Source organism: Silurus meridionalis, chromosome 9 (assembly GCF_014805685.1).
Source record: "Silurus meridionalis isolate SWU-2019-XX chromosome 9, ASM1480568v1, whole genome shotgun sequence".
Lineage (NCBI taxonomy): Eukaryota > Metazoa > Chordata > Actinopteri > Siluriformes > Siluridae > Silurus > Silurus meridionalis.
In genome coordinates this window covers 8738320-8763988 of record NC_060892.1, presented here as the reverse complement: position 1 = coordinate 8763988, position 25669 = coordinate 8738320, and the positions used below count along the sequence as shown (strand labels likewise).

General features: G+C 37.5%; 1 protein-coding gene across 4 annotated transcripts in view; it reads left to right on the top strand.

Moving 5' to 3' along the window:
• The first annotated feature begins 837 nt into the window (after positions 1–837).
• Positions 838–25669, top strand: part of il16 (interleukin 16) — a 28621-nt gene continuing 3789 nt past the window's right edge. Inside the window, exons 1-23 of one of the 4 annotated variants that reach the window (XM_046857403.1) lie at positions 838–1004; positions 7707–7763; positions 8372–8754; positions 11844–11974; positions 12194–12320; positions 12961–13059; positions 13820–13928; positions 14034–14182; positions 15565–15675; positions 15789–15903; positions 16134–16207; positions 17248–17461; positions 17558–17675; positions 17791–17923; positions 18524–18611; positions 18923–19434; positions 20223–20279; positions 20551–20650; positions 20916–22200; positions 22627–22813; positions 24278–24376; positions 24832–25081; positions 25209–25334. In XM_046857403.1, coding sequence (XP_046713359.1) covers positions 974–1004; positions 7707–7763; positions 8372–8754; positions 11844–11974; positions 12194–12320; positions 12961–13059; positions 13820–13928; positions 14034–14182; positions 15565–15675; positions 15789–15903; positions 16134–16207; positions 17248–17461; positions 17558–17675; positions 17791–17923; positions 18524–18611; positions 18923–19434; positions 20223–20279; positions 20551–20650; positions 20916–22200; positions 22627–22813; positions 24278–24376; positions 24832–25081; positions 25209–25334 — 4555 coding nt within the window. In that variant the 5' untranslated portion in view covers positions 838–973. Of the gene's footprint in view, positions 1005–7706; positions 7764–8371; positions 8755–11843; positions 11975–12193; positions 12321–12960; positions 13060–13816; positions 13929–14033; positions 14183–15564; positions 15676–15788; positions 15904–16133; positions 16208–17247; positions 17462–17557; positions 17676–17790; positions 17924–18523; positions 18612–18922; positions 19435–20222; positions 20280–20550; positions 20651–20915; positions 22201–22626; positions 22814–24277; positions 24377–24831; positions 25082–25208; positions 25335–25669 lie in introns of all 4 variants that reach the window. The other 3 variants (XM_046857402.1, XM_046857405.1, XM_046857404.1) reach the window with 3 other exon arrangements.

The following is a 25669-nucleotide window of genomic DNA, read 5'->3' as shown; positions in this document are numbered from 1 at the left end:
CCCAGGCCTCCTCACCTTACATCAGTACCAGTTCTTTACTAAGACCCTGGTGGCTGAATGAGCATAAATCACCACAACAACACTCAAAAATGTAGAAGAATTTAGGTTATTATAACAGCAAATTGAGTCTAAATGTGGAAAATTTTAAAGCACTTACAATCATATGATCAGGTGTCCACAAACTTTTATCCATATACTGTTAGTTAACTGTGTATAAATTTTCTTGCGTATTTTGTATTTTGCCTAAATTAAAACTGTTGTAGTTATTATATACAAAAATGGTTTAAAGGATTAATGGACAAATTGCTTATTTAAAAAGCAGCATGACTGCTCCCCTAACAAAGAATAGTAATCATACATGTCATACATTTCGGTGGGTGAGGTCTGGTAGCTCAGCTGTTTAGATGTCTGATGCTGCAGTAGTAAAAACTGGACTGTTGCTTAGAACCCTTGTTCTACAAAGTTCAACATAGCTGCTGTTATGTGAAGCCATGTGGTAGAGAGTGGTGAGAGTTCATAGATTTGCTGGCTGTGATGATTGCTGTGAGTGTGCATGTATGCGCGTGTGTGTTCAGAAGGAAAGAGTGAAGCAGTGTGCAGCAGAGTAGGTGTGAGGTCAGCTTCCATGAAGGGAACGCTCTCTCTCTCTCTCTCTCTCTCTCTCTCTCTCTCTCTCGCTCTGTATTTGTGTTTTGATGGCCACTCTGCTCCATGAGAGGACTCTTGTGTTCAGCTGGCTGCTTTGGAGGGTGGGAGGCTGAATGGGTGTGTAGCTGTACCCAGTCTCAGCTGGGAGAGAGAGAGAGAGAGAGAGAGAGAGAAAAAGCAGAGAGAGAAGGAGAAAGGGAAAACTGGTTTCTCAGTGCACTTTTTATCGTCCAGCACAAAGAAACCTACTTCTCCTTCCCGTCTCTTTTAGATGGATGAACACCATGAGCCCCTTTTAAGGAGCAGATAATTCCCCTCCACCTGGATGTTCTCATATGAGCAAATGATCAGTGTCGGTGAGTATTTGTCTCCATCTGTCTTTCGTTCTCTTTCACAAGAATCTGAATCTCTAAAGGAACAAGAAAACATCAATTAAACCCTGCCTCAAAGCAGATGTTAATCTGGGAAGAGGCTATTTTTATTTGGACTGAAAAAAATACTGGAAATGAACATAGATTTGTATCGTTATCTAGTGTTCATGTGATGGTTTTTATTAAGTTCGTCATGAAGCATGATTTGGGCTGAACTCACAGTGTATTAGAGTAAAATGTGGTTTGACAAGTCATCTTTGACTATACATTTTTGTTTTCGAATAAAGTTTAAAGGTGGAATCTGAAAAGCTCTGAAATTGACCTTGTGTTAATAGACTGCAGTGATTCATTGGATGCTGTTATATTTGCATCTGTAATTCTGCTTATGATTCTGCATTAATATGGTGTATTTATAGCAATCAAGACAAAACTAATAAATATACCATTAACATATAACAAACGTTTGGGGGGATTCCTCCCGTTCTTCTAATCCTGTAATCTCTGTTGAAACTGTGTACAGCTGTGTTCTTTAAAGAAATAGGGCAGAGCTGAAGGCAGAGCCATCTTCCAGGTCAGAAATATAGTGAGATCTGTTACATGCCACAAATGAAGCTTTTTTATTATTATTATTTTTATATAATTATATAAGATTTTGAAACAGTTTAAAAGCTACAAAACAAAAAAAAATTTTTTATAACTAACTAACTATTAAACCCATCGGGGATATAATGGTATTCCGTGTCTATTTTCATTTGTATATGAAACAGTTCTGCAGCAATATTCGCTATTCACTATTAGTGATGCTAGTACATGGATAAAAGTATTATAGACTATAATAAATTGGGATAGTTTATTACCCTTGAAATATTCTTGTACTTAAACTACTGGTTTGTTTTTAAAGCTGGTCATACTTTATCTAATTACAGCAAATTAGTAACTATGTCTATATATGACAGATGCAGCACTAATGTTAACCAGCTACAACTAAATGCCAGCATTAATGTTAACCAGCTACACGCCATGATTACTCCCCTTCATGTATTGGTTATTTTGGTCACCTTATGTCTGGGTCCCTCTGGCTTCTCTGGCTTCATTCAAGCTCTCGAAATTTCTTTTCTTGTATGGCATTCAGCTGTTCTGATCTTGTAACACCTGATTTAGTTTGATTAATTAAACACTCTTTGTGGCATTTTAAGCTTCATCACAGCTTTAGGGCTTCTTTCTGTATAGAGTTTATGTTCTTCCCTATTTTTGTTTAGGGTTTCCTCTGAATTGTCTGGCTTTGACCGCACTCCAAAAAACAAACCAAAAATTGAACTGGCTAAGATAAATTATGTAAATGTGTTTATTCATGGTTCCCTGTGATGGGATCTCATCCAGGATGCATTCTAACCACACACACAGTCCAAAATATATCCAGATATCCTGTTTATGACACCATGCATACCTTCTTGCATACTTTGTCTGATACCTGATGGTGAAAGAATTAGCTGGCTAATGTAAACAAAATTACATTAACATTGATTTTCTTTCCTTTACACCTACATGTGATCTCAATTAGTATCTGATTTGAAGTAACCAGGTATGTTAATAAAACAAAGCTAGTTAATGTTTGGTTATTGTTCTGATTTAATTTCAAGTTCAAATCCACCTATCTTGACAAAAAATACTTGTCACTCATCAAGTTGGTGTTTGTAGGGCCTATTACACTCCAGATACTGATTTTTATCTTTATAAAATCCGATGGAGGTAGATTTACATACTTCCTTTTAGGAGTGTATACTTCTCCTGGTACAGTAGCAAACATATCACTATTTTTTTCACAACCAAAAAGCCAATGATACATATTCCACAATAAACATGCTATAATAAAACTATACTTTTTAATGTAAAATTGTCAACTACAATTGAAGTACTATGTACATTTAACATGAAAGCCTCTGATTGAGATCATAATAAATTAATACTTCTACATAGAACCAGGACACAGGATTGCAGATAGAATAGTTGACACATAAGGCACATATTGACTGTAAGGTTTGTCCATTGCATATATACACTTTCAGCATTCAGTCTTTCTGAAAAAATATTCAAATGAGGTATGGTATTCACTTATGTCGCTAGACATCTGTGAAAAAACATAAATGTCATTTCTATTGACGTCATATCAATAGTTCACTTGAGGCAACCAACTTTCAGAAGGTTTTACATATACAACAATATATTACAACTTTCAAATGTTTAGTTATTTATAGGATTATATTAAATTAAACTACTGTTAATTATTGTTTATGGTATAAATGATAACCTTTCTATGACATACTTTATATGTAACTTTTTTGGTCACAAATCAGGGGATAATAAGGAAATAAAGGAATACAGTATTCACCCATGTGGTTGGCTATAACACCATCGGAGGTAATTAATGAAATTATAGTGAAAAAGCCTCAAGAAAATAAAACTGTGTCAATAAGCACTCATGGTGGCCATGTCACATTCAATAATCGGTCTATTTATGAAAAGCCACAGGCATTGCATAAATATGTGGAAAGAAAAACTTTCCAATATTTGAAACATCTAGGCTCAGTGGATTTCTTGAAAGCAGTGGATTACACATATAAAATAAAACAAATTTGATTAAAAAAAACATGAACGCATGTTTATCTTACAGTGGAAATTGCTGGGTCAGCTTTTCATTTACTCATTTGTCTGATGCTTTTAGCCAAAGAGTTTCATAAGCGAGAATGATTTCACTGAGTGGACATATTGCTGAGTTTTTAGCACCCTAAGTGAACTCACTAAAATTATTTTCATACTTTTTATCTAACTATATGGACTAAAGTTTTTGTACACATAAGCATAAATAAGATTTGTATATCCTAGTTGAACAGTCCATTTCACATGTCTCTATTTGCTGTAGTAATAACGTTAATCTTCAGCAAAGTGTTTTATATTTTAAACTATATTTTGGAGTGATGTAGGGTAAGAAGGCCTGGGATGCAGTCAGCATTTTCAGCTTTTATTCAAAATGTGTTTGATAGGGGGAGGTCAGAACTCTATAGTAGGCCACTCAAGATGTTCCACTTTAACCCATGCAAACCACATCTTTGTGGAGCACAGCTTTGTCATGCTGAAACAGGTTTGGGTTCTCCTTGTTGAAGTCAAAAGAAAATGTAATGCTACTGCATCCAAAGACACTTGGGGGCCTCCAACAACTTAGTGGTAACAGTTTGAGTAAAAACCACATGTGGCTGGTTAGGTGTCCCAATACTTTTGTCCATATATTGTATATACATACATATACTGTACAATGTGCATAGAATTCTATATGCATAGAAATTGCAGAAAAGAAGAAATAGTGACCATAAAGTCTTTTAAGAAAATCAATTAAAAACATTTCCCCTAGAAATAGACAAGAAGTGCATGCTTGTGTGGGTGTGTTCAACATCAGTAATGTATAGACCTCTGTACTGATTTATCCCGCACTTTCTCTCTTATTTGCCCTCTCTCTCTCTCTCTTCTTTTCTTTCTCTGACTCAGCTTGTATTACAGCTGTGTGCCATTACATCAGCATAGTCAGACTATTTTAAAAGAAACACAGTCACTCTGCTACTGTAAAAAAGTTAAGGTGTAGAGTCGTCTACTTTCATTTTCTACATACAGAATACAATGTACATATGAAATTTATAAACAAACAACTATTCTTTCAGAATATAACACAATATGACTACTGGTAAGATGTTTGGGCTAAAAATGGAGAAACCACTTATAGGGTATTCTGTATACACTGGCCAGTATACATCTGTATACAAAGGATTACATTGGCCAAAAATGAAAGTTACATAGTTTAACAATTACTCCAAATGTAGTTAATCATTCATGATCTGAAAGCATTCAAAAGTGTTGATTAGTTCACTATGATGCATATGGCGTTTTGTCATCACCTAGTACATGCACTATCCATCCCCTAATCCCTTTTTTCTTTGCCCAATGTTATGTTTTACAACAGGACTGGTTATAGATACACTGTCTGCAGTTACACATTCTCTTTGTTGTCAAAGCCAATGTTGCAGAATTGTATTCTATTTAATTCTGAATTTAAGCATTATATTTCTGTAGCATTAGTGAATTCAAAATTCAGATAATTAATGTCTTGCCTGAAACTTGATATCTAGCTAACCCTTTTTCAACGACGAATAAATGCCTATTTTGGATGTTTGAAGAAATACTTGCCAGTTTATACAGGATATCTACCAACCAAAAATCAATACTGCTGTCCAAATATTACCTGTGTGTGTCCTGAAAGTTGAATGGAACGTTTCACTTTTTAAAGCAAAAGCTATTCAGCATACAGTACACCCAAGTTTGGGTACTGAATTTGGGTGTTGAATCTAAACATCAACTAACTAGACTTTTTTTCATATGATGTAAGAGCTAAAAGATCTTAATCAGCAAGCAGAAAACTATCCAACATTAGAAATTCCTGAAAGCAAAGGGTAAAAAAAAAAAAAATTGTTTCAAATTGATCCAAAATCCTTAATCCAAAAGTACATGCCCTCTAAATGTGCATCAACTCGTCTAGGAAGTCACAAATTAACCCAGAAAAACATCCAATGAACTGCAGGCTCAGAAAATGTCTGATTCTTTATTAGAGATAGACAGGGTTTCCATGGTAGATTTGCAAGGTGAAAACTTTTGGTAATGTGACAAACATAAGGGCTTCTCTTATACTTTCTAAAACAACTCAATTACCCCAAGACATTTGAAACCATGGAGTAATGAACAAACTTGACGCAATGAAGTAATGAAGCAAAACATATAGGTCCCAGAGTAATGAAGCATTATTCAATAAAAGCATGATGATGTGAATGTGCTTTGTTAATTCAGGTCACGGACAACTAGCCATATTTGTTTTAAAGCAAAAGAGAAAGTCCATCATTAAAGAAACTCAAGGCATGCTTGAAGCATAAATAAGATGCATAATAAAGAAGGTAATAATCAACTAGGCACTTTTAATCTTGTGATATCATGTGAATCTAAATTCATAGTATCTGTGATGTACAGCAGCAAATTTTTTTCTCAATTTTTCTGCACATTAAAACTGATGGACTGATGGAACTTTACAGCATTTTTTAGTGGTTAGTGCTCAGTGTTTTGTATTGTTTTAAGATTATAATCACACTCTTGATATTACCCAAATGAGGATAGGTTCCCTTTTGAGTCTGGTTCCTCTCAAGGTTTCTTCCTCATTCATCTAAGGGAGTTTTTCCTTCCCACAGTTGCCCCAGGATGCTCATCAGGGATATATACATGTAATTCACTTTAATTCTTAAGTTCTGTAAAGCTGCTTTGAGACAATGTGCGTTGTGAAAAGCGTTATAGAAATAAACGCATTATTCAGCTACACCACTAGGCCACATTCACTCTGGCTGCTTGATTTCTAGTGTAATGTAACTTTGCTTCAGTAGGGTGATGGCTCTATACATTCCTCCATATATATATACCACCATTAATGTATTAGTCTCATAAACAGTAGATGTGCAAATGCACATACAGCGTGTAATTTAAAATGCTCACAGAAACGCACAGAAAGCTTGGACCTTCACTTAACAGGTCATGCACAGAGAAAGATGAAAGGTATCCATGTCATAGCTGTGATATTTAAAACATTATTTATAATGACCGTCAGAATGGCAGTTTATAAACTCTGCTAAGCACTGTATATCTTTTTCTATGTTTTTATTGCAGCTTTCATAATGCAAAGTGTTATATACCATGACAGCTAGAATCCATAGTTCACTTGTTAGATCAGTTTGGGAGAGAACCTCATGTTTTTGATTTCTTTCTTCAATTTTCTTAGCCAAACAATCTTTAAAGAACCTTTTTTTTCCTCAGAGCGTACAAAATTCTATTTAAAATCTGATTACAAAAATCTGATGTTACCTTACCATGCACTCCTGACTACTTTGATCCAAAAATGAACTCCATGACATGACTCTAATTACATTAATACTGGCTAATTATGAATAATTTGTAACATTTAAATCTCGCCCTGTATATCACTAGACTCTGTTTTAGGTGATGTGTGAGGTCAATCTATGGCAAAGCTTGCAGACATTCCATTTATCAAACACAAGGCAGATGCTAATAGAAGGAAATATTAAAAGGCAGAAAATATAAATATATATATATATAAAACTTTCTTTCAGCTTCTCCCATTAGGGGTCGCCACAGCGGATCATTATTTATGATTCGCATGTTTGATTTGGCAAGTTTTTACACTGGATGCCCTTTCTAACGCAACCCTCCCCATTTATCTGGGCTTGGGACTGGCACTAAGAGTGCACTGGCTTGTGCAACCCTAATGGCTGGGGTGAGAGCGGCGCATCCTAACCATTAGACCTCCAGGGAACATATATATATATATATATATATATATATATATTTATTTATGATTCATAAATTCACAGAGCCAAGTTTAAAAAATGTTTTTTGTCTTTAAACTGACTAAAACCCCCAAACATCACTATTGCCTGATTCTTACCCGTTTCACTTAAGCAAGATAAAAGTCTAAAATTTTTTGTCAGTGGGATGTCAATCAAGAGTCCTTATTAAATCCTAAACTATGACCAGACATACATTCTTTCATTAATTTTTAGTAACTGCTTTATCCTGGTCCTGTTGCAGTGGATCTGGAGATTATTCCTGGAACACCGGGCAGAACATTAATGATCCATCACAATGGTATTATAACTAATAGAATTAAAATGCTACAGTATGTTCTCTGTGTTACTTTAGAAGCTGTTTTGATCATCTTTTTAATATGATGCACACACTGCATAACTGCTTTTGAAGCTTTTGAAACATTTTAAGTATTATGCAAAAAAAGGTTCCATAGCACCAAAACCATACCAGTTATGTATTGTGTTTAAGATATATAATGGTTAAAGTTCATAAAATAAATTGCAACTCTGGAAAAATATAAGATTATAAATGGGAGCCACAAAGATTCATTATGTTTACAAGAATATAAGCTTCATTTTAGCCTTTTGAGCATATTGTCTAAACACTGCTCTAGCTTCCATTGCGCAGTCAATTTCAGTTAAAAAATTCAAGTTTTCCAGTCAAGTAATAGTCATAAGGTACATTCACACTTTCCTTTTTTTATTTGCCTTAACATGGCAAAAAAGAAAAGTGCCTTTATCTCTGCCTGTAGTCTTCTTGCTTCCAGAGAACACTCTGGATATTGGAAAGAGCCAAGACAGGACTCCTAACTGAATTTTCTAATTGCTTTCTCTCTCTCTCTCTCTCTCTCTCTCTCTCTCTCTCTCTCTCTCTCTCTCTCTTCACAGAGCAGCCCCCTCCATTAGCAGCTGTGTGGAGTGGGAGAGAGCCTCCCTCAGCGGCCATCATGCCTCTGAGAGCCACTCAGACACAGCAGAGGCTAAATGGGAGAAGAACCAGGAGGACGGAAAGGGCCAATGATGGACAACGCTCCAAAAAGCTAGCAATCATCTCCCGATCTCTCCTTATCTGCAGCTCCAGGAGTACCGATGACACATCTTGCCCAGAGGAGAGGTACGGATACGAGAACTGGAAAGAAGGGTACCAAGGAGACCCTCTGGAGGCCAAGGCTGTACATTTGGAAATGAATTTCAGCAGGAGTGTTAGCCTGCAGGGATCAAAGTGGAGTGAGGATCCCAAGAAGAACTTACGGAGGTCCTTTTCCATTAAGGTAGGAATTATGCAGTTTTTTTATACAGCTTACAAGCTCATAAGATATAAAAAAAATGATAAATAAATAAATATGTAAGAAATGTCTCAGGTTTTATATTTTACAGTTTTTATTTTTTCATTTAAATTCCACAGGTTTATTGGAAATCATTTTGAAACAGAGCAACACTATCGTTTCTTGCAGAGATGTTTACAGGGATGTTGTGCCAGTTCATAAACATTGCAGTAGTAATGCATGAAACTCCACATGTTTGTCATATATATATTCAATCTTAATTCTAATTCTACAGTGATCTAGCAGTAATTGTTTTGATTAATCTACAGATCACTTTACAGAACATCACTATAAACTAACATTGTTTACGTTCATATTTATAAAAAAAAAAAAAAAAATATATATATATACAGGGAGTGCAGAATTATTAGGCAAATGAGTATTTTGACCACATCATCCTCGTTATGCATGTTGTCTTACTCCAAGCTGTATAGGCTGGAAAGCCTACTACCAATTAAGCATATTAGGTGATGTGCATCTCTGTAATGAGAAGGGGTGTGGTCTAATGACATCAACACCCTATATCAGGTGTGCATAATTATTAGGCAACTTCCTTTCCTTTGGCAAAATGGGTCAAAAGAAGGACTTGACAGGCTCAGAAAAGTCAAAAATAGTGAGATATATTGCAGAGGATGCAGCAGTCTTAAAATAGCCAAGCTTCTGAGCGTGATCATCGAACAATCAAGCGTTTCATTCAAAATAGTCGACAGGGTCGCAAGAAGCGTGTGGAAAAACCAAGGCGCAAAATAACTGCCCGTGAACTGAGAAAAGTCAAGCGTGCAGCTGCCAAGATGCCACTTGCCACCAGTTTGGCCATATTTCAGAGCTGCAACATCACTGGGTGCCCAAAAGCACAAGGTGTGCAATACTCAGAGACATGGCCAAGGTAAGAAAGGCAGAAAGTCGACCACCACTGAACAAGACACACAAGCTGAAACGTCAAGACTGGGCCAAGAAATATCTCAAGACTGATTTTTCTAAGGTTTTATGGACTGATGAAATGAGAGTGAGTCTTGATGGGCCAGATGGATGGGCCCGTGGCTGGATTGGTAAAGGGCAGAGAGCTCCAGTCCGACTCAGGCGCCAGCAAGGTGGAGGTGGAGTACTGGTTTGGGCTGGTATCATCAAAGATGAGCTTGTGGGGCCTTTTCGGGTTGAGGATGGAGTCAAGCTGAACTCCCAGTCCTACTGCCAGTTTCTGGAAGACACCTTCTTCAAGCAGTGGTACAGGAAGAAGTCTGCATCCTTCAAGAAAAACATGATTTTCATGCAGGACAATGCTCCATCACACACGTCCAAGTACTCCACAGCGTGGCTGGCAAGAAAGGGTATAAAGAAGAAAATCTAATGATATGGCCTCCTTGTTCACCTGATCTGAACCCCATTGAGAACCTGTGGTCCATCATCAAATGTGCGATTTACAAGGAGGAAAACAGTACACCTCTCTGAACAGTGTCTGGGAGGCTGTGGTTGCTGCTGCAATGTTGATGGTGAACAGATCAAAACACTGACAGAATCCATGGATGGCAGGCTTTTGAGTGTCCTTGCAAAGAAAGGTGGCTATATTGGTCACTGATTTGTTTTGTTTGGTTTTGAATGTCAGACATGTATATTTGTGAATGTTGAGATGTTATATTGGTTTCACTGGTAAAATAAATAATTGAAATGGGTATGAATTTGTTTTTGTTAAGTTGCCTAATAATTATGCACAGTAATAGTCACCTGCACACACAGATATCCCCCTAAAATAGCTAAAACTAAAACTACTTCCAAAAATATTCAGCTTTGATATTAATGAGTTTTTGTGTTCATTGAGAACATGGTTGTTGTTCAAATTAAATCCTCAAATAAAATTAATCCTCAAAATACAACTTGCCTAATAATTCTGCACTCCCTGTATATATATATATATATATATATATATATATATATATATATATATATATATATTAGTGTAAATCACATGGTTTGTGTGTTTGGAGACTTGTGCTGTGCTGGGTCTGTGCTCTACTCATTAGACCTGCACAAAAGAGCACTTGTTTTAGTCTTTTAGGAATTGGAAACTTGTGCAGGTGTCATAAGACTTTTCGGTGATGTCATGGAGGCCAGAGACAATACGAGTCCCAAAGTCCCTATCATGCTGGCTGTCTGATACGTCAGTAAAACACCTGTCTGACCTTCGCACAGTGCTCAAACAACACTAAGACCAGAGAAGGCATTTTTTTATTACACATATAAAAACAAGAACTTTTTTAAACAGAGGCCAACATAATGTTATTTTTTTTTTTACTTGACAGTGTTTGTGTTGCAAAAATTAATAATTAGGCAAAACAAGTAATTTTAATTGAAACCAGACAAATAGAGATGCGTACCAATCAGCAGTGCACAATACTTCTGGCCCCACCCACCCTTAAATAGTAAGTAGGCACCATTAGTTAGTAAATAAGCACCGACCAAACAGATACAGAACCATACAACTGTTTCACACCTTGCCACTATCACTGCAAATACATAGTCATCCTCAGCCATTATCATAGGACATCCAAAAATTCAGTTTATCTTTGCAAGTACCAAATACATTTATTACTTGACAACTGGCTAATTAGAAAGTAGTCTTGAAAAACGGTTCAAGAGACATTGCTTCTTCTATTTAATATTAGGTTACGAGCTATATGAGTCCGAAAGGAAGAATGAGTATTACCTATATTTGGTTTAAATGCACAGAATATCATTTTACTGTGGGTTTTATATAAGACTCAAATGAAAGACTAGGCAGTTGTTTTAAAATTTATATAACCGCAGCAATAACGTGACCCTCCAGCTAGCGTTTGTCGCTGAAAAGTTCATTATCATGTGGCCTCGTTGTGAGTGCTCTAATAAATGCTCTGGCTTGTGGTTCATGCTGTAATAAAACAAAGCTATTAAAGCTGTAATTCACACATGTCAAAGTGTTAGAGAGGGGAAGAAAGTGGTCTCTCTATAACAGAACATAGTAGTACCCTTGTTTGAGTTGTTGGTGGTTTGTATTGCGGCAGGAAAGCAGTTTCTGGAGAATGTGCATGGCTACCGGGGAGGAGTGCGGGCCGCTCGGACCTCAAGTGGCCGATAACGACCTTCAGACTGGTGACAATATAGTCACTGTGCGAAACGGAGGCCAATTACACAGGTAATAAACGAAAAACAATATAATCTGATCATCAACCCTGCCTTCTTTCCTTCTTTATGTGCGTATGGGGGATGCTGTTTAATGGTTTGTGTAAATACACACACACACACACACACACACACAAAGAATCACACAGACGAACCCACACACATGCACATATGCACTCACATAAATACAAGAGGGCTAATGGACATTATGCGCTCTTTTCTCACTCTCTAGGGAGACTTATATCCACTATGGCGAGAGGCTGACCCCATTTAATGGGCAGCTTTTAAATGGCCACACAAAGCTCGAGTCGGAGAAACAATCAGCCATGAGAACTGATCCCAGAACAGTTAGTGCTGAGGTAAGCCACTGGATTTACCACTTCTCCCATGTTTGCATGACACTGATTCGAATATATGCTCTTTTTTTAAGAGTGTAGCTGAAAAAGCTAGACCTTACTCAGCATGACAAAACACCACATCCAAGTCTGCTACAGAAGAAGATCCCTGTATTGCTAAGCTAATTCCTAATGTACACGTGATATTTTCCCCACTAACAAAACCTCTCTTGTCATTATATAAAAAAATGCCTGGCTTCCAAACGCATGCTGTTCATTTGACTAAAAAATGAATCAGATATTGTCAGATTAAAAAAAAAAGTGCAGACAAACATTATCATTTACTAAATATGAATAAAAGCAGTGTGTGAGGGGAATTTGTTAGCAAGCTGTGTTAACAAACACATCTTTGAGGAAACTGGGCTAGCTAAACACCAAGAACTTTGACCTCCATTCCTGATATTTTGTTGAAGATAAACAGTTGGTCGCATCCAGCTGGAGTGGGTTGAATTTTTGGTGTAAACAGTTTTTTTTTGTGATTTAATACAGTTCTTGTACTGAGCTGTTAGTCTTCATTACTTCCAGATCAACACTCGTGAAAAGGGTGCCGTTATGGAAACTTGGTACAGAGATGTTTGTGACTTTTCTCTGCTTCTCCATAAAGGTTTTTAGCTCATGTGAAAACAGTGGGCCACTAAACAGACATTCACCAGACTCTGTGACCTACAGGAAGGAAGTAGTTGGAAACAGTGTTAATTTAAAGGTGACACCTTCTCTTTTCCACAATAAATACAGTACTGTTGACTCACATATATGTATATACTTTCCTATTATTGGCTCGCAGTATATACTTTCCTAAAATTTGGAAATTCTAGGAAGAATAGGTTATTCTGTTATAATGTGCATGGCATTTTTTCCGGAAGCTTTGGATCCAGTTTTTCTCTTAAACTTCATATCAATGCAAAAGGGATAATGTTAATTAAGAGAGTTCATCCAAACTTTGTTGTTATAAGAACCTCAGCTCTTCTACAAAATAATTGTAAGGCATAACTGGGTCAGCCATGATGCAGTGCCATGGAGCACAGAGGGTTAAGGGCTTTGCAAGAATGGCAGCTTGGGATGCTGGGGCTTGAATCCTCGACCTTCCGATCAGTAACACATAGCCCTAACCACTGAGCTACCACATGTTGTTATACATGTCCCTTTATGAGAGGAGCATTGTTTTAGAACTTTTAGTTCCACTAAAGAGACATCATAGCTGCATACAAAGACAATCTATACAGTTGTATGTCAGGTGGCCATACTTTTGGCCAATTTGTGTATTTTTAAATTACATATTTAACGAGAAATTCTTTTAATAGGTGTTTTTAATTGGTGAATATGTGGTACTAAACTATACCTCTGTGTGTGTGTGTGTGTGTGTGTGTGTGTGTGTAATATATATATATATATATATATATATATATATATATATATATATATATATATATATATATATATATATATATATATGTATGAAGAAGCCCATTATAGAAATAACAGAAGTCAGTAAGATCTGTGAGACAGAAGATACAGAAGATACAGAAGATACAGAAGGGTCAGCCTGCAAGAGGAATCGTTCAAACTCTACAAGTAATAATCACACACAAATATAATTTATATAACACACAATCTTTTGTTCTATAATATGCCCAATTTGATGCTTTTTTTTTTACACGTAAATTTTTTTTTTTTCAGGTGTTCACCCATACTGGATTGGTGATTTGGATTCCATCATTATGAAGACACCAGAGCTGTTTTCTTGTCATGCTAACACTTCTACTGGTATTTATGGAAACAGGAAGTCTCTTTCTCAACAACTGGAGTTTCCACCCAGCGTTTCACAGGTGTGACAGTGAGATTACATAGTGTTCATTTAGAAATGACATACATGATACATGAGTAAATTCAACACAGAGAGTTGACCAAACCCAGGATCAACACCCTTGAGGTGTGCTGACCACTCTGTCACTGGGAAAATTTTTATTTATGTCACAAAAGTCTACAGAGTGGATTAGAGGTAGTGTCCTCCTTCACTGCAAACTTCTCTTCTTCTTCTTCTTCTTCTTCTTCTTCTTATTATTATTATTATGTTGTCCTTTGTACTGATGAATTTGCTCTCTTGATCTAGACAAAGTGTTATAAAGTGGTTTGTGTTACCAATGTAAAAATCTGCGTGTTGCACTTATTGTCGAAAAGAAATACAATTAAATCGCCACAACATTTAGTGCTACAGATGAGATCCATTATTTAGCTCAGATTGATCAGCCTTGTCATTAACAATCACTGCTGCAGAAATGTGCTTACAGTAACATATCTGATGCAGATATGACCTATAATATAACTGCTCCACTTAATGAGATTATAATACAGGAATCTAATCATAGAACATATCAGCGGTTAGTAGCTGGACTCAGGTTCATTGTTTTTTTGAATGAGTTCACACATTTAAATTTCTAAGCAAGGTTTAACATGCAAAAGAATGAGAAGTGATTGATATTTAGCTACCTAGCTATCTAGTAACTTAACATTACCCATTTATGGAGAACAATGCTCTTGATTCAGATGTCGCAAGGTATTAGAATGGGATAAACCATTACCTTCTTAATTTTTGGTGGTGCACAGACTGTTGAAAGAGTTGGGTTCTGCAGGCCTTGTGTTTTTTTATGCATGCATAGGATCAGTCTATAGTGGCGGTGTTTGTGTTTTTTAATTACACTAGAATGCAATGCTTACTGAAAATCTTTAAGAGCCTTTCTGATATAAATCTGCTCTGCTTGCTTTGTTTTACTTTATTGTTGTTCCTTTTCTGTTCTAATCGCTGTTTTGACAAGAGCCCAATGAGAGAACCTGTCAGCTATTGTCGGGGTTTTTTTTGTGTGTAATTTAACAAGAAGAACTACCAACTCTGATCACTACAAAAACATCCACTATCTGGTTACCCCAGCAGCTTTGTGCCTTTATGTCCAGGTATATAGATAAATAATGCAATGTTTTACTAGCTGTTTAACTTAAACCATTCTGTAGAGTTGAATAACAGATTGTGACCTCCAGACATTCAACATCTAAATAACTGAAAACCTTCCTAGTCATTAGTCATTAATCTGAGACTTGTGTCTGCTATATAACATGATGAGCTGGTTTTCTGCGTAAAATTAATATACTGTTGCTTTTCTATCACTTGTTATACTGGTTTACTGGAATATTGACTATTTCTAATTTTTCACAGGTTGTCCCAAGACCTTCTCGCTCACTTAGTTCAGCACATCTGGTTCAATCCAGCAGCAGTGTCCAGGCCTTTATAATCTGTAATATAGTCCTAATGAAGGCACCAGGCAAGGTGATTATGTTCTGTAATCCTATCTTTACAGTGTTGCCTAATTATTTTCTAAAATACTTCAGCAACTAACTGGAATTCAAATATTGGCTTCAAATATGCACTGTTTCTCCTAGGGTCTAGGTTTCAGTATAGTTGGAGGAAGGGACAGCATGTATGGTCCAATGGGAATCTATGTAAAGACCATTTTCCCTGGTGGAGCAGCTGCAGCAGATGGACGATTGCATGAAGGTACAGATTAAATAAAAACACTTCACACATTGATTGACTGATGCTTTGATTGATGCCTTTGATTTAGTATCTTCAATTTGATTAAACAGATATCTATATATATCCCTCTATCATTTATTAATAGATAATGCTGTTGAGATTAATAGTATTACTGACACACATGCAATCTATGGTTTATTAGTTTTTTAAAGAACCTCCAACATTCATGAAATCGTCTCTTTTTTTTGCAGGAGATGAAATTCTGGAACTGAATGGAGAGTCTCTGCATGGTCTTACTCATGAAGATGCTCTACAAAAGTTTAAAGTGAGCTCTTCAACTTCTATTCCTCTATTTATTTGAATAAAAATGCTGTATTATTTTCATTTGTTTGGTATGAAAAAAATATATATAATTTTAGTCTTTGACGTAACTCTTGTATTGAACACTAATACATCCATTCATCCATCCATTCATGCATATGTTCAGCCATTCAACTATTTTTTCATCTATCAATCCATCCTTTTATCCATCCTTTCATCCATGTTACCTTTCTGAGCATTTAAACATCATAACCACATGAAATTAGAAATCACACCCATTCATTTATTATTCATCCATCCACCCATCTGTCCAACTGTTCATCCAACCATCCATCCATCCATGTAACCTTCCTGAGCATTCAGACATTAAAACCACATGAAATTAACCACATGAAATCACATCCATTCATCCATCTGTTTATCCATCCATCCATCCATCCATCCATCCATCCATCCATCCATCCTTTCATGTTACATAACTGTAAAATATTAGAAAATGCATCCAGCCATTCAGCTATATTTGATAACTCTCAATTTACCTCACAACATCCAAATCTGGTCCAACAATGATTAGACCGTTGGTCCAATCTGCCCCCAAAAATTGGATTGTTAAATTGCCAAAGGAATGATTGCTGTCCTGCATAGGGGTGCCCCTACTACTCTTAATTATTCCAAACGTTTTTATTCAAGCCGTATGATGCCATACCTGATTCCACCAGTTAATTTATTTTGGTCATTATACATTCTATTTGGCTGAACTGAATACCTGAAGCTAAATCTGCCTTATAAGGAATATAAGGAAGAAAAATCCCTGACTATATTATGATAACACTAAAAATATAATTCACACTGTCAATCTGTAGTTCTGTTCATCTTCTTTATTCCATGCATCCATTCATTACTGTTCATTCATCTACTTTTTTCCCTAATTATTATAACCATTAAACAAACCACATTTCGTATGCATCCTTCTATCCATTTCTCCATGTATCCATCATTGTTCAAATCCATTTTCCTCCCTCTCGCTCTCTGTGGTTTTTGAAGCAAGTGAAGAAAGGTCTTCTGACACTGGTGGTAAGGACCAGGTTGGGTGCTGTAGTTGGCAGTCAGACACAGGTGGCCCAGCTGTGCCGCTCCAAGTCTCTGAGCTCCACCACAGGTATCAGAAGAGCCAGTGATGAGCTAACTGACTTCCCTAACTTGGGCACTCAGGCCAAACCTAGAGACCGCATCATGATGGAAATCACCTTGCATAAGGGTCAGTATAAGTATATGTTAGAGCAATGGATATAACATTACCAATAAATATGATGTTTGGATAACAATCTGTGAACTTGTCTACTTGTGTGGATAGAGGTTGGTGTAGGCCTTGGTATCGGGCTATGCTGCGTTCCATCTGCCGAAGGTGGTGCTGGAATCTACATTCACACCCTGTCGCCAGGTTCAGTGGCCCACATGGATGGTCGCTTAAGGTATGGAGACTGATTTCGGCCAAATAGAGACTATATTTATGTTTTATGAGCCACACTTGTAAATATTCTCTTTCCTGTCAGTCAATCTTGAGGTCTGGTTTACTCTGTTTTTCAGATGTGGAGATGAGATTGTGGAGATTAATGACACTGTGGTTTGCAACATGACACTCAATGATGCCTACACAGTTCTGAGTCAGTGCAGCCCAGGGCCGATTCAGCTCATCATCAGTCGACACCCTGACCCCAAAGTAGGTTTTAGCAGATAATCAGTAATCTAGACTTGTAAAGCTTTTTATGCACAGTTTTAAAACATCATTACTTCATATATTCAATGTAACCAAAAGTCAGTACTGAGACCTGTTTGTGTTAGTCAACTATTATACCCATAGCACACAGTATACCACATTTTGTAGGTTTGTACATCTTAACTCACACAATATGCACTTGATCATTATCACACTGCAACCCTCTTTGCCTTCTGTTTTGTACACCGCCATGACTGCTCTCACATTATTTCTTTAACATAATTTTTTGCTTAACGCACTCTCCTTATTCTTCATCTGTCGTCCAGTGATGCAACTTATGACATCAGGAATGCTGATATTCAATCACTTAGTTTTATGTTCTGTATTCCTGTAAATTATTACATGCTTTGTGAGTTACTCTGCTGTATTTAATTTAAGACCTGCCCAGGGACTACAGATGGGACCATTAGATGAACTTTGGTGCATCTCTTGTAATACTGATTGATGTCAACATTCCTGCTGATGCATGGATTGATTTTCCAAGTCAAAAAAAGTCTAACAAATTCAATTTTAAAGTCATTTTGTTTGTTTGCATGCGTCCAGGTTTCTGAACAGCAGCTGAATGAGGCCATTGCCCAGGCAGTGGAGAACAGCAAACTAAAGAGAGACAAGAGTCACTGGAATATGGAGGGTAAGAATGATTTAGCATGGATAAGCATAGTCAGTGATATACACATTATTTATTTATTTATTTATTTTACAAAAAATGCATCTTGTTAAAAAAATCTAATGAATTAAGAAGCACAGTAGATCATATTGAATATATAATTTGAGACTTAAGAGACTGGTGTCGATTATGTAACTGTTAAGCTTGAATACAGCCTGCACAAACCTACAGTACATATAACCGCAGGTTTTAGATGTACTCACCCATATTTATGCAGAGCACTTAAACTGTCTGGTTGAACTTGTAGGTCTTTTAAAATCTAATCTTAAATCTAGCCTCAGGTCTAAGGAAAATGGAGCAATGTTCACACAACAGGACCAAGTGTGAGCGCTGCACAGAGCGAAGTCACAGCCAGATGAGCTGCAGGCGACCCCAGAAACCCATGATCCGTTCCTGTAGCGAGGGTGCATACAGCCAGCGCAGTGCCCTAATCAGTGGCAACATGTTGCCTGTCCCACAACACCAAAACGTCACTCGTGTACACAGCATGGATGCCACCATTACAGCCAGCTCTGAGGTTCAGACCAGCAGAAGGCCATCACCAACTTCATATACCGATGACGACTACAATGTGCCCTACAACTCTCAAATGAACTTTGTCAGTCACGAGAGGTGCGATGCAGGATTCGGGAGGACTAGGGGTTTTAAGGGTAGGCCTCGCTCTCTACCAAGAAGGTACTATAGACGGCAGGGTATCACCCAGGAAGGTCCACTAACCGACTCAAGTGGCTCTAGTGGAGGTTCACCAGTGAAAGAGGAAGATCCATTGCCATCACAAAATTGCCAAGTAAGACTTGCGTAGTGAAATGTCAACATAGCAGGGTTACTCATTTTACAAAACGTTCTCTAAACTTTTTGCTCTGAGACAAACTTAACATGGGGAAAAATACTGCATGTTTGTTTGTTTTACCTGTTTTTAACAATTAAAACTGTTCATAGAATTCCAATTCTGTCTAAAAATTCTTAATATAATGCTCTCATAGACTGCATAGACTTTTGTGTGTGTGTGTAACATACTTCTGCAATAGCACTAACTACCAAAGGGGAAGATGTTCAAATCAAATGAACTGCCCATATATGGTAGTTAAGTGAGAGGAGGTGTGATCAACTTGACTACAAGCCTCTTTTGGCATATAAAGTGTGTGAAAGCACTGCAAAGTTAGAAAATATCTAAAATTTAGGAAACAGGTGCATTTACTAATTAGATTTATTTTGCATTTGTATATCCTAACGCATATAATTTACACATATTGGTCTTTAATATGCTGTGATTTATCTTGAAAATATTGAAAATCTTTGACCTTTGTGTGTTGGGATCAAGCAACCCAACAACTCAAGAGTACTTTTAGTGTTGAAAGGTGTTTTGATTTTATAACATTAAAACTAAAGGTTTTTCAGTCTATACATGAGTCACACAAGCCACATATTTCCGGCTTTATGAAAACCACAACGAGTTTTACCATGCAAAGTGGAATTCATAAATGTCACTGAGGGTACAATCCAAGTTGTTTGACTTGATTCATCTTTAAACCAAACAATCATTGTCCTGTTTTTCCTTTCTCTACATGCTACTAGTTGTTCTGCAATATATACAGGGCTTTGAGAAAGATCTCAAGGCTTCTGTTTCAGAAAGTATGTGGTGTTTTACTACTTCCTCTTACTGCTCTGGCAAATGTGGTGCATGAGGATGACACTAAATTGCACAGAACATTATGTGACAGTTGTTGTGTTTTCCCTTGTCTTGCTGCTTAGTTTAGGAATGTGTTTGCAGTATGTGCTTGGGTTGTCTGTGCCTGCATCAGTGGTGCATGTGGAAATTATACTGCAATGCGTTTCTACACCTTTCAGAAGGCAATGAAAAAAAAAGTGTTGTGATCAACTGAGCGTTTCCTGTTTTTGACAGGAACCGGATGAGCTTTCAGAAGAAACTAAAACAGCACTCTCTAAACCTGTCACTGCTAATCCGGCTGAAAAGAGACTCAGGGAGGGCAGACTATACAGAGGTATGCTGTCAATTTGATTATTGTGTCTGTCTACTTATATTGACTGTTTCATCATTTTTTTATAATTGAACTACAGAGATGATAAATATATAAATGCTTGATCAAAATCTAGATTTTTGAGATCCATAGTTAAGTAATGTTTTCTAGTTAGGTTCCCTGTTATTTTTTTTTTCTCTCATATTTTTCATTGAAAGCATACAGTAGCATAGCTGTTTTGTTGAATGGTCACTAATAGGATATGCTGTATACATTACTGCCATTTCAGACTCTCGGTCTCCCAACCACCTGTGCAGTCCAGCTAGGAGAGCCAGTCTGAGACATCAGGACTGTGTGGCGTTAAACCCTGATCAGGAAGCTGACCCTTGGGTGAGGCTAACAGACAGTCTTGAGAAGCGCCTGAGCCATCGGAAAATCATGAGTGACCTTAATGGGAATAATGAGATAAATGGAACATTCTCAGAGAACACAGATCCTATCTCTAGCTCAAAGACGGAGGAAAGTGATGCTGTTAAAAAGGGCCCACCAGTGGCTCCAAAACCTGCTTGGGTGCGCCAAAGTCTTAGAAGCATTAAGTCTGGGAGGTCTCCAGCTGATGCCTTTAAAAATCCCCCAAAAACTGCAGATACTGGAAGGACCTTTGGACTTAGTCTGAGGGCCACTTCATCACCTGCAACTTTATCTTTCAAACAAAAGCTCAGCTCATTCGAAAACTTTTCTAACACTGATGGGACAGAGACAACAAGCAGAAGACTTATGCAGAGTGAGAGAAGTCCTGCTAGATTTGAGAAAGCACAGCCTGAAGAGACTAGCAAGACATGGAAAAGTAAAACCACTGTGATTAACACACAGGACAGTGACCAACCTTCTTCATTGGTAGATTCAATCACCACCAGTGAAGCATCATCTGAAAAAGAACAAGTAACCTCGAAAAAGACGGATTTCCAAAATGAGATTCCAAAAACAGATGACACAGCTGCAGCCACAAAGCCAATTGAAGATTCTGTAAGCCCTCTAGTAGAGAATCCTTCTACATTAGAGGATGAAAATGAAACAAATCCTGCTCAAAAAGATGAGGGATTAACAAGTTTTACTCAAATAGATGAGGAGGAAGCAAGCTCTGCTAAGAAAGATGATGAGGAAACAAGTCTTGCTCAGGAAGTCACAACCCCTCTTGAACATTGCCCTAGAAGGTCCAGCAGTTCTAAAGATCCTCCTTCACAAAATATATCTTCACTGGAGGGCCACAGCAGTCACACTGCAAGTTTAAGAACCAGGAGTCTACCCCTGAACACCTCTTCTCCGGATGTCCACAGTCAAGGTGGTCTGGAAGGGGAAACCCTTCAGATCATCTTGTCATTCAGCAACCAAGTGTCCCATGCCTTGATGCGTTCCATGCAATCCCTTCCACAGTCCCCATGCGTAAAGCTTGGTAACCCATTGACTGCGCCATCTGAAACCTCTCACCAAAACCCAACAGAAGAGGACATTTCTTTGTCTGAGTCATTACGCTTACAGGCACCAGACGGCTCTGAGAAGGGGTTCTCTGTGAGGTATGATTTGCTTTTAAGTTTTCCTAAAAGCTAGTGAAGGGTGCTGTTGTCTGTCTGTTAAGACAAGGTGTCTTTACACATTTAACTTTTGCAGTTTCATCTCTCCTGTGCACTATAAGAAAGATAAAGGAACTGTCTGATGTAAGCCTAGAGAGGAAATGAATCTTGGTCAACTGCAATACAATAGACATCTTTATCTGAAGTTCTTGTTCCGTAAAATGATAAGAACATGTAAGAACTAGCAATTGCTCCAATTAGGAGGTGCAGAATAATCTTTTAGCAAGCAATTGAACTCTTTAGAGGAATGCTTTGAAGTGTACAACTATGAAGTAAAATCATTTGAAACTTCTGACAAAAGTACGGGAATGGTCAGATATCAGAGCAACAGTTCAGGACTACAAAATTTGTTTTTAATTTGGCTCCTAGCCTGGCTGAGCTGAGAGAGCGCACTATTGAGAGAGGGGAAGAGGCCGAGAAGACTGATGGCGCATCTGAGCGACCTCTCAACACACCCTCTGCAGTGTGTGCCCAGTCCGTGATCTCGGCAATTCCATCTCAGGAGATCCAGAGGCTGATCCAGGAGGTCAAAGATCTTGATGAGGACACTCTAAAGGTGAATTAGATAATGATTGGAATGATACATAAAAAGTGCAAGCTATTAAATGTTCTAGATTTTCCATTTAGCTATGAAAGCCTCATGAATATGCAACATTAATATACAAATGTACATGGTTTATCCTAATGGTGGTCAATTTGACAACACATTATATATCATTATGCTATGATACACTTTAGCATGCACTATGAAATACGTATGATATTAGACTGTAGTTCAGACTGCAACTGACAGGGTGAGGTTTCTGTGAAGAAAAAGTATTTTTGAAAGGAACCTCCGGTGTTAGTGCTGTGCAGTGTTAGTGGTTAAGTACAGGAAATTCTCCAGAACAGAAGGTTTTTAGAGTCAATTTTTTCGCTATTCAATGCAAGACAGATTAAACAAATACGGAGACATGTGAGGAAGCTGAATGCTCTCAGGTATGAGATTGCTGAGGTATAAGACATTAAATACACTTTAATCAAACAACTAGCTTTGCAAACTAGTGTGAATTATTTTCTTAGAACGTTATATATGGTTGCATTTTATTTTCCTTTCACATGACCCACCTTTATTCTCTGTCCCATAAACCAGATGTAAGAGGAAAAATGAGAATATTGCAGAAGTATTGCAGATACACACTGCAATACTGTATATGGCATTAATACTTGGGAGCGACTCCAGCTCAATATAATTACCAGTATACTGGGATCCAAAGCAAAGTCAGCCCTTATCTGTAAAGAGCCTGCCTTAGTGCAGGAGACTGCAGAGCCAAACACATTAGCAGCTGCTGTAAGAAATGCTATCGCAGAGCACATAAAATAGTTGTCATTATATCAAGATCCCTTAGTAGCAGAGGAGACGTACTCCTCAAGCTTTCAAGCCTCTCTTAGTGTATTATTTCTCCACCCTCCCTTTCATTGCCTTTGGTAAAGTGCAGCTTCTACACTTCGACAGCGATCCCTGTTTTCCCAAAGGAGCTATTGGCTATGCTGAATGTCTGTAGGCATTTCTTTTATAGAGGCTGTATATCTGCGTGCACTTTTAGTTGCTCTTTTGGAGCAATTACCTGTGTATCATGAACATGATTGATTACTTCCTGAATTTAATGTGCCAAAAAGATTTTTTTTAAACTGAAGCTTATTAACCAAACCTTTGATAGAGCAATGGGATTTAACAGATTAGAAAAGGGTTATCCTGAGCTGTTAGCAAAAGTAAGTTAACAAACCTGTCAGGTTCACTATGAAGGATCTGGAAATCTTCATAGACACAGCTGTTATTTACACAGCGATAAAAGTAAGATCTCTTCCTGAATGCTAATCATACTCTAGCACACCATATATAGCCCCATCTGGCAAATGGACAACAACTGCAACATTAAATGACCTGTGCAGTAAAACACCACCTTTTAGTCATTTGGCCCTCATATGTTTAAATGGCTTGAACATACTTGCTGACAGATTTACTATAACTCTCATGCAGCAACTGGAAGATATCCATGTAGTGATCCTGCACAAGGAGGAGGGAATCGGCTTGGGTTTCTCTATCGCTGGTGGTATCGATCAGAACAAAGCAACTACAGTGAGTAAGACCTTTTCATCCGGGTTAGCATCCACTACTGCATGGCTAATCTTCTCCATCCAACCATATGGTTCAGTTTTAATGATGTTAACTGACAGTTATTTAGCAAAATAAACTACCCAGTTTTCCAATCATTTCTGATCATCAGTTATCCACTTGCTTTCAGGATTGTATTCATTTTCCAAAACTATCTTAAAGCGCTATCAGTTTGTAATCAAATCTTGACCCTGTAATCAGATAACGTTTGGAGAACTGACCTACTACAGTGCTTTTAGCTCCATTAATCCATGGATGCTAAGTACATTTTAAAAACATTTATTATTTATTATTTTTGACATCTAGAACTACAGAAAATGCAGTGGGTTTGGCCTGGAGCAAGGAAAAGACTATGTATTCGTGGAGACAAACCTTTGGCATTGTTTGAGTTTTGTTGTTATTTTCCTTCCAATTTGCAGGTTCACAAAATCTTTCCCAACGGCTTAGCTGCTCTGGAGGGCACCATAGAGAAAGGAGACGAGGTGCTGTCTATTAACGGACAGACCCTGAAGAACGTGGATCACAGCGATGCTACAGCAGTACTTCGGCAGGCACGTGAACTAAAACAGGCGGTGGTGGTGGTATGCAAGAACAAAGATGCAGAAAGTAGCACTGATGCTAGTACTACTGAGGCCAGCTGCAGTACTGGCACAGAGCAGAGCCTCACAGGTACAGTACCAGACAGCTAACCGCCATGTGTCCATTTTTGTCCAATAACAGTAATGTTTTATTCAGTATAATTGCTATTAAACTGTATGACATCAAGTCTATATTATATCGTTTTCTGTTTTACTAGATGAGAGTGGTGATGTCCTGACTCTAGAGCTGGAGAAAAATGAAGGTGGAGTGGGTTTTGGGCTAGAGGGAGGAAAGGGCTCTATTCATGGAGACAAACCTTTGGCCATCAGCAGAATCTACACAGGTACTAACTTTCAGTTGTGCAGTTAATTGAAATGTGTAAATAACTTATCAGAAATAATATACAGAGTCTAAGTTTTCAAGGATCGGTTTGACAAAAAAAGTTGTATCCATTGAAAATTCTTACCTTTTCATTGGAATACTGGTGTCTTACTCACTTTCTGCCTTGAAGCAAGTTATCTAAGGCTAACATTTTAATTCAATCCATTAAAAAACAATAATTTGAACATAGAATAGGACATTCTATTAATGACAAAATTTTGATTCAAGGTTTTTGTTTTCTAAATATCAAGAACATTTTAAACTAATTCATAACTTTCTCCTATCAGCCTTTTGTTT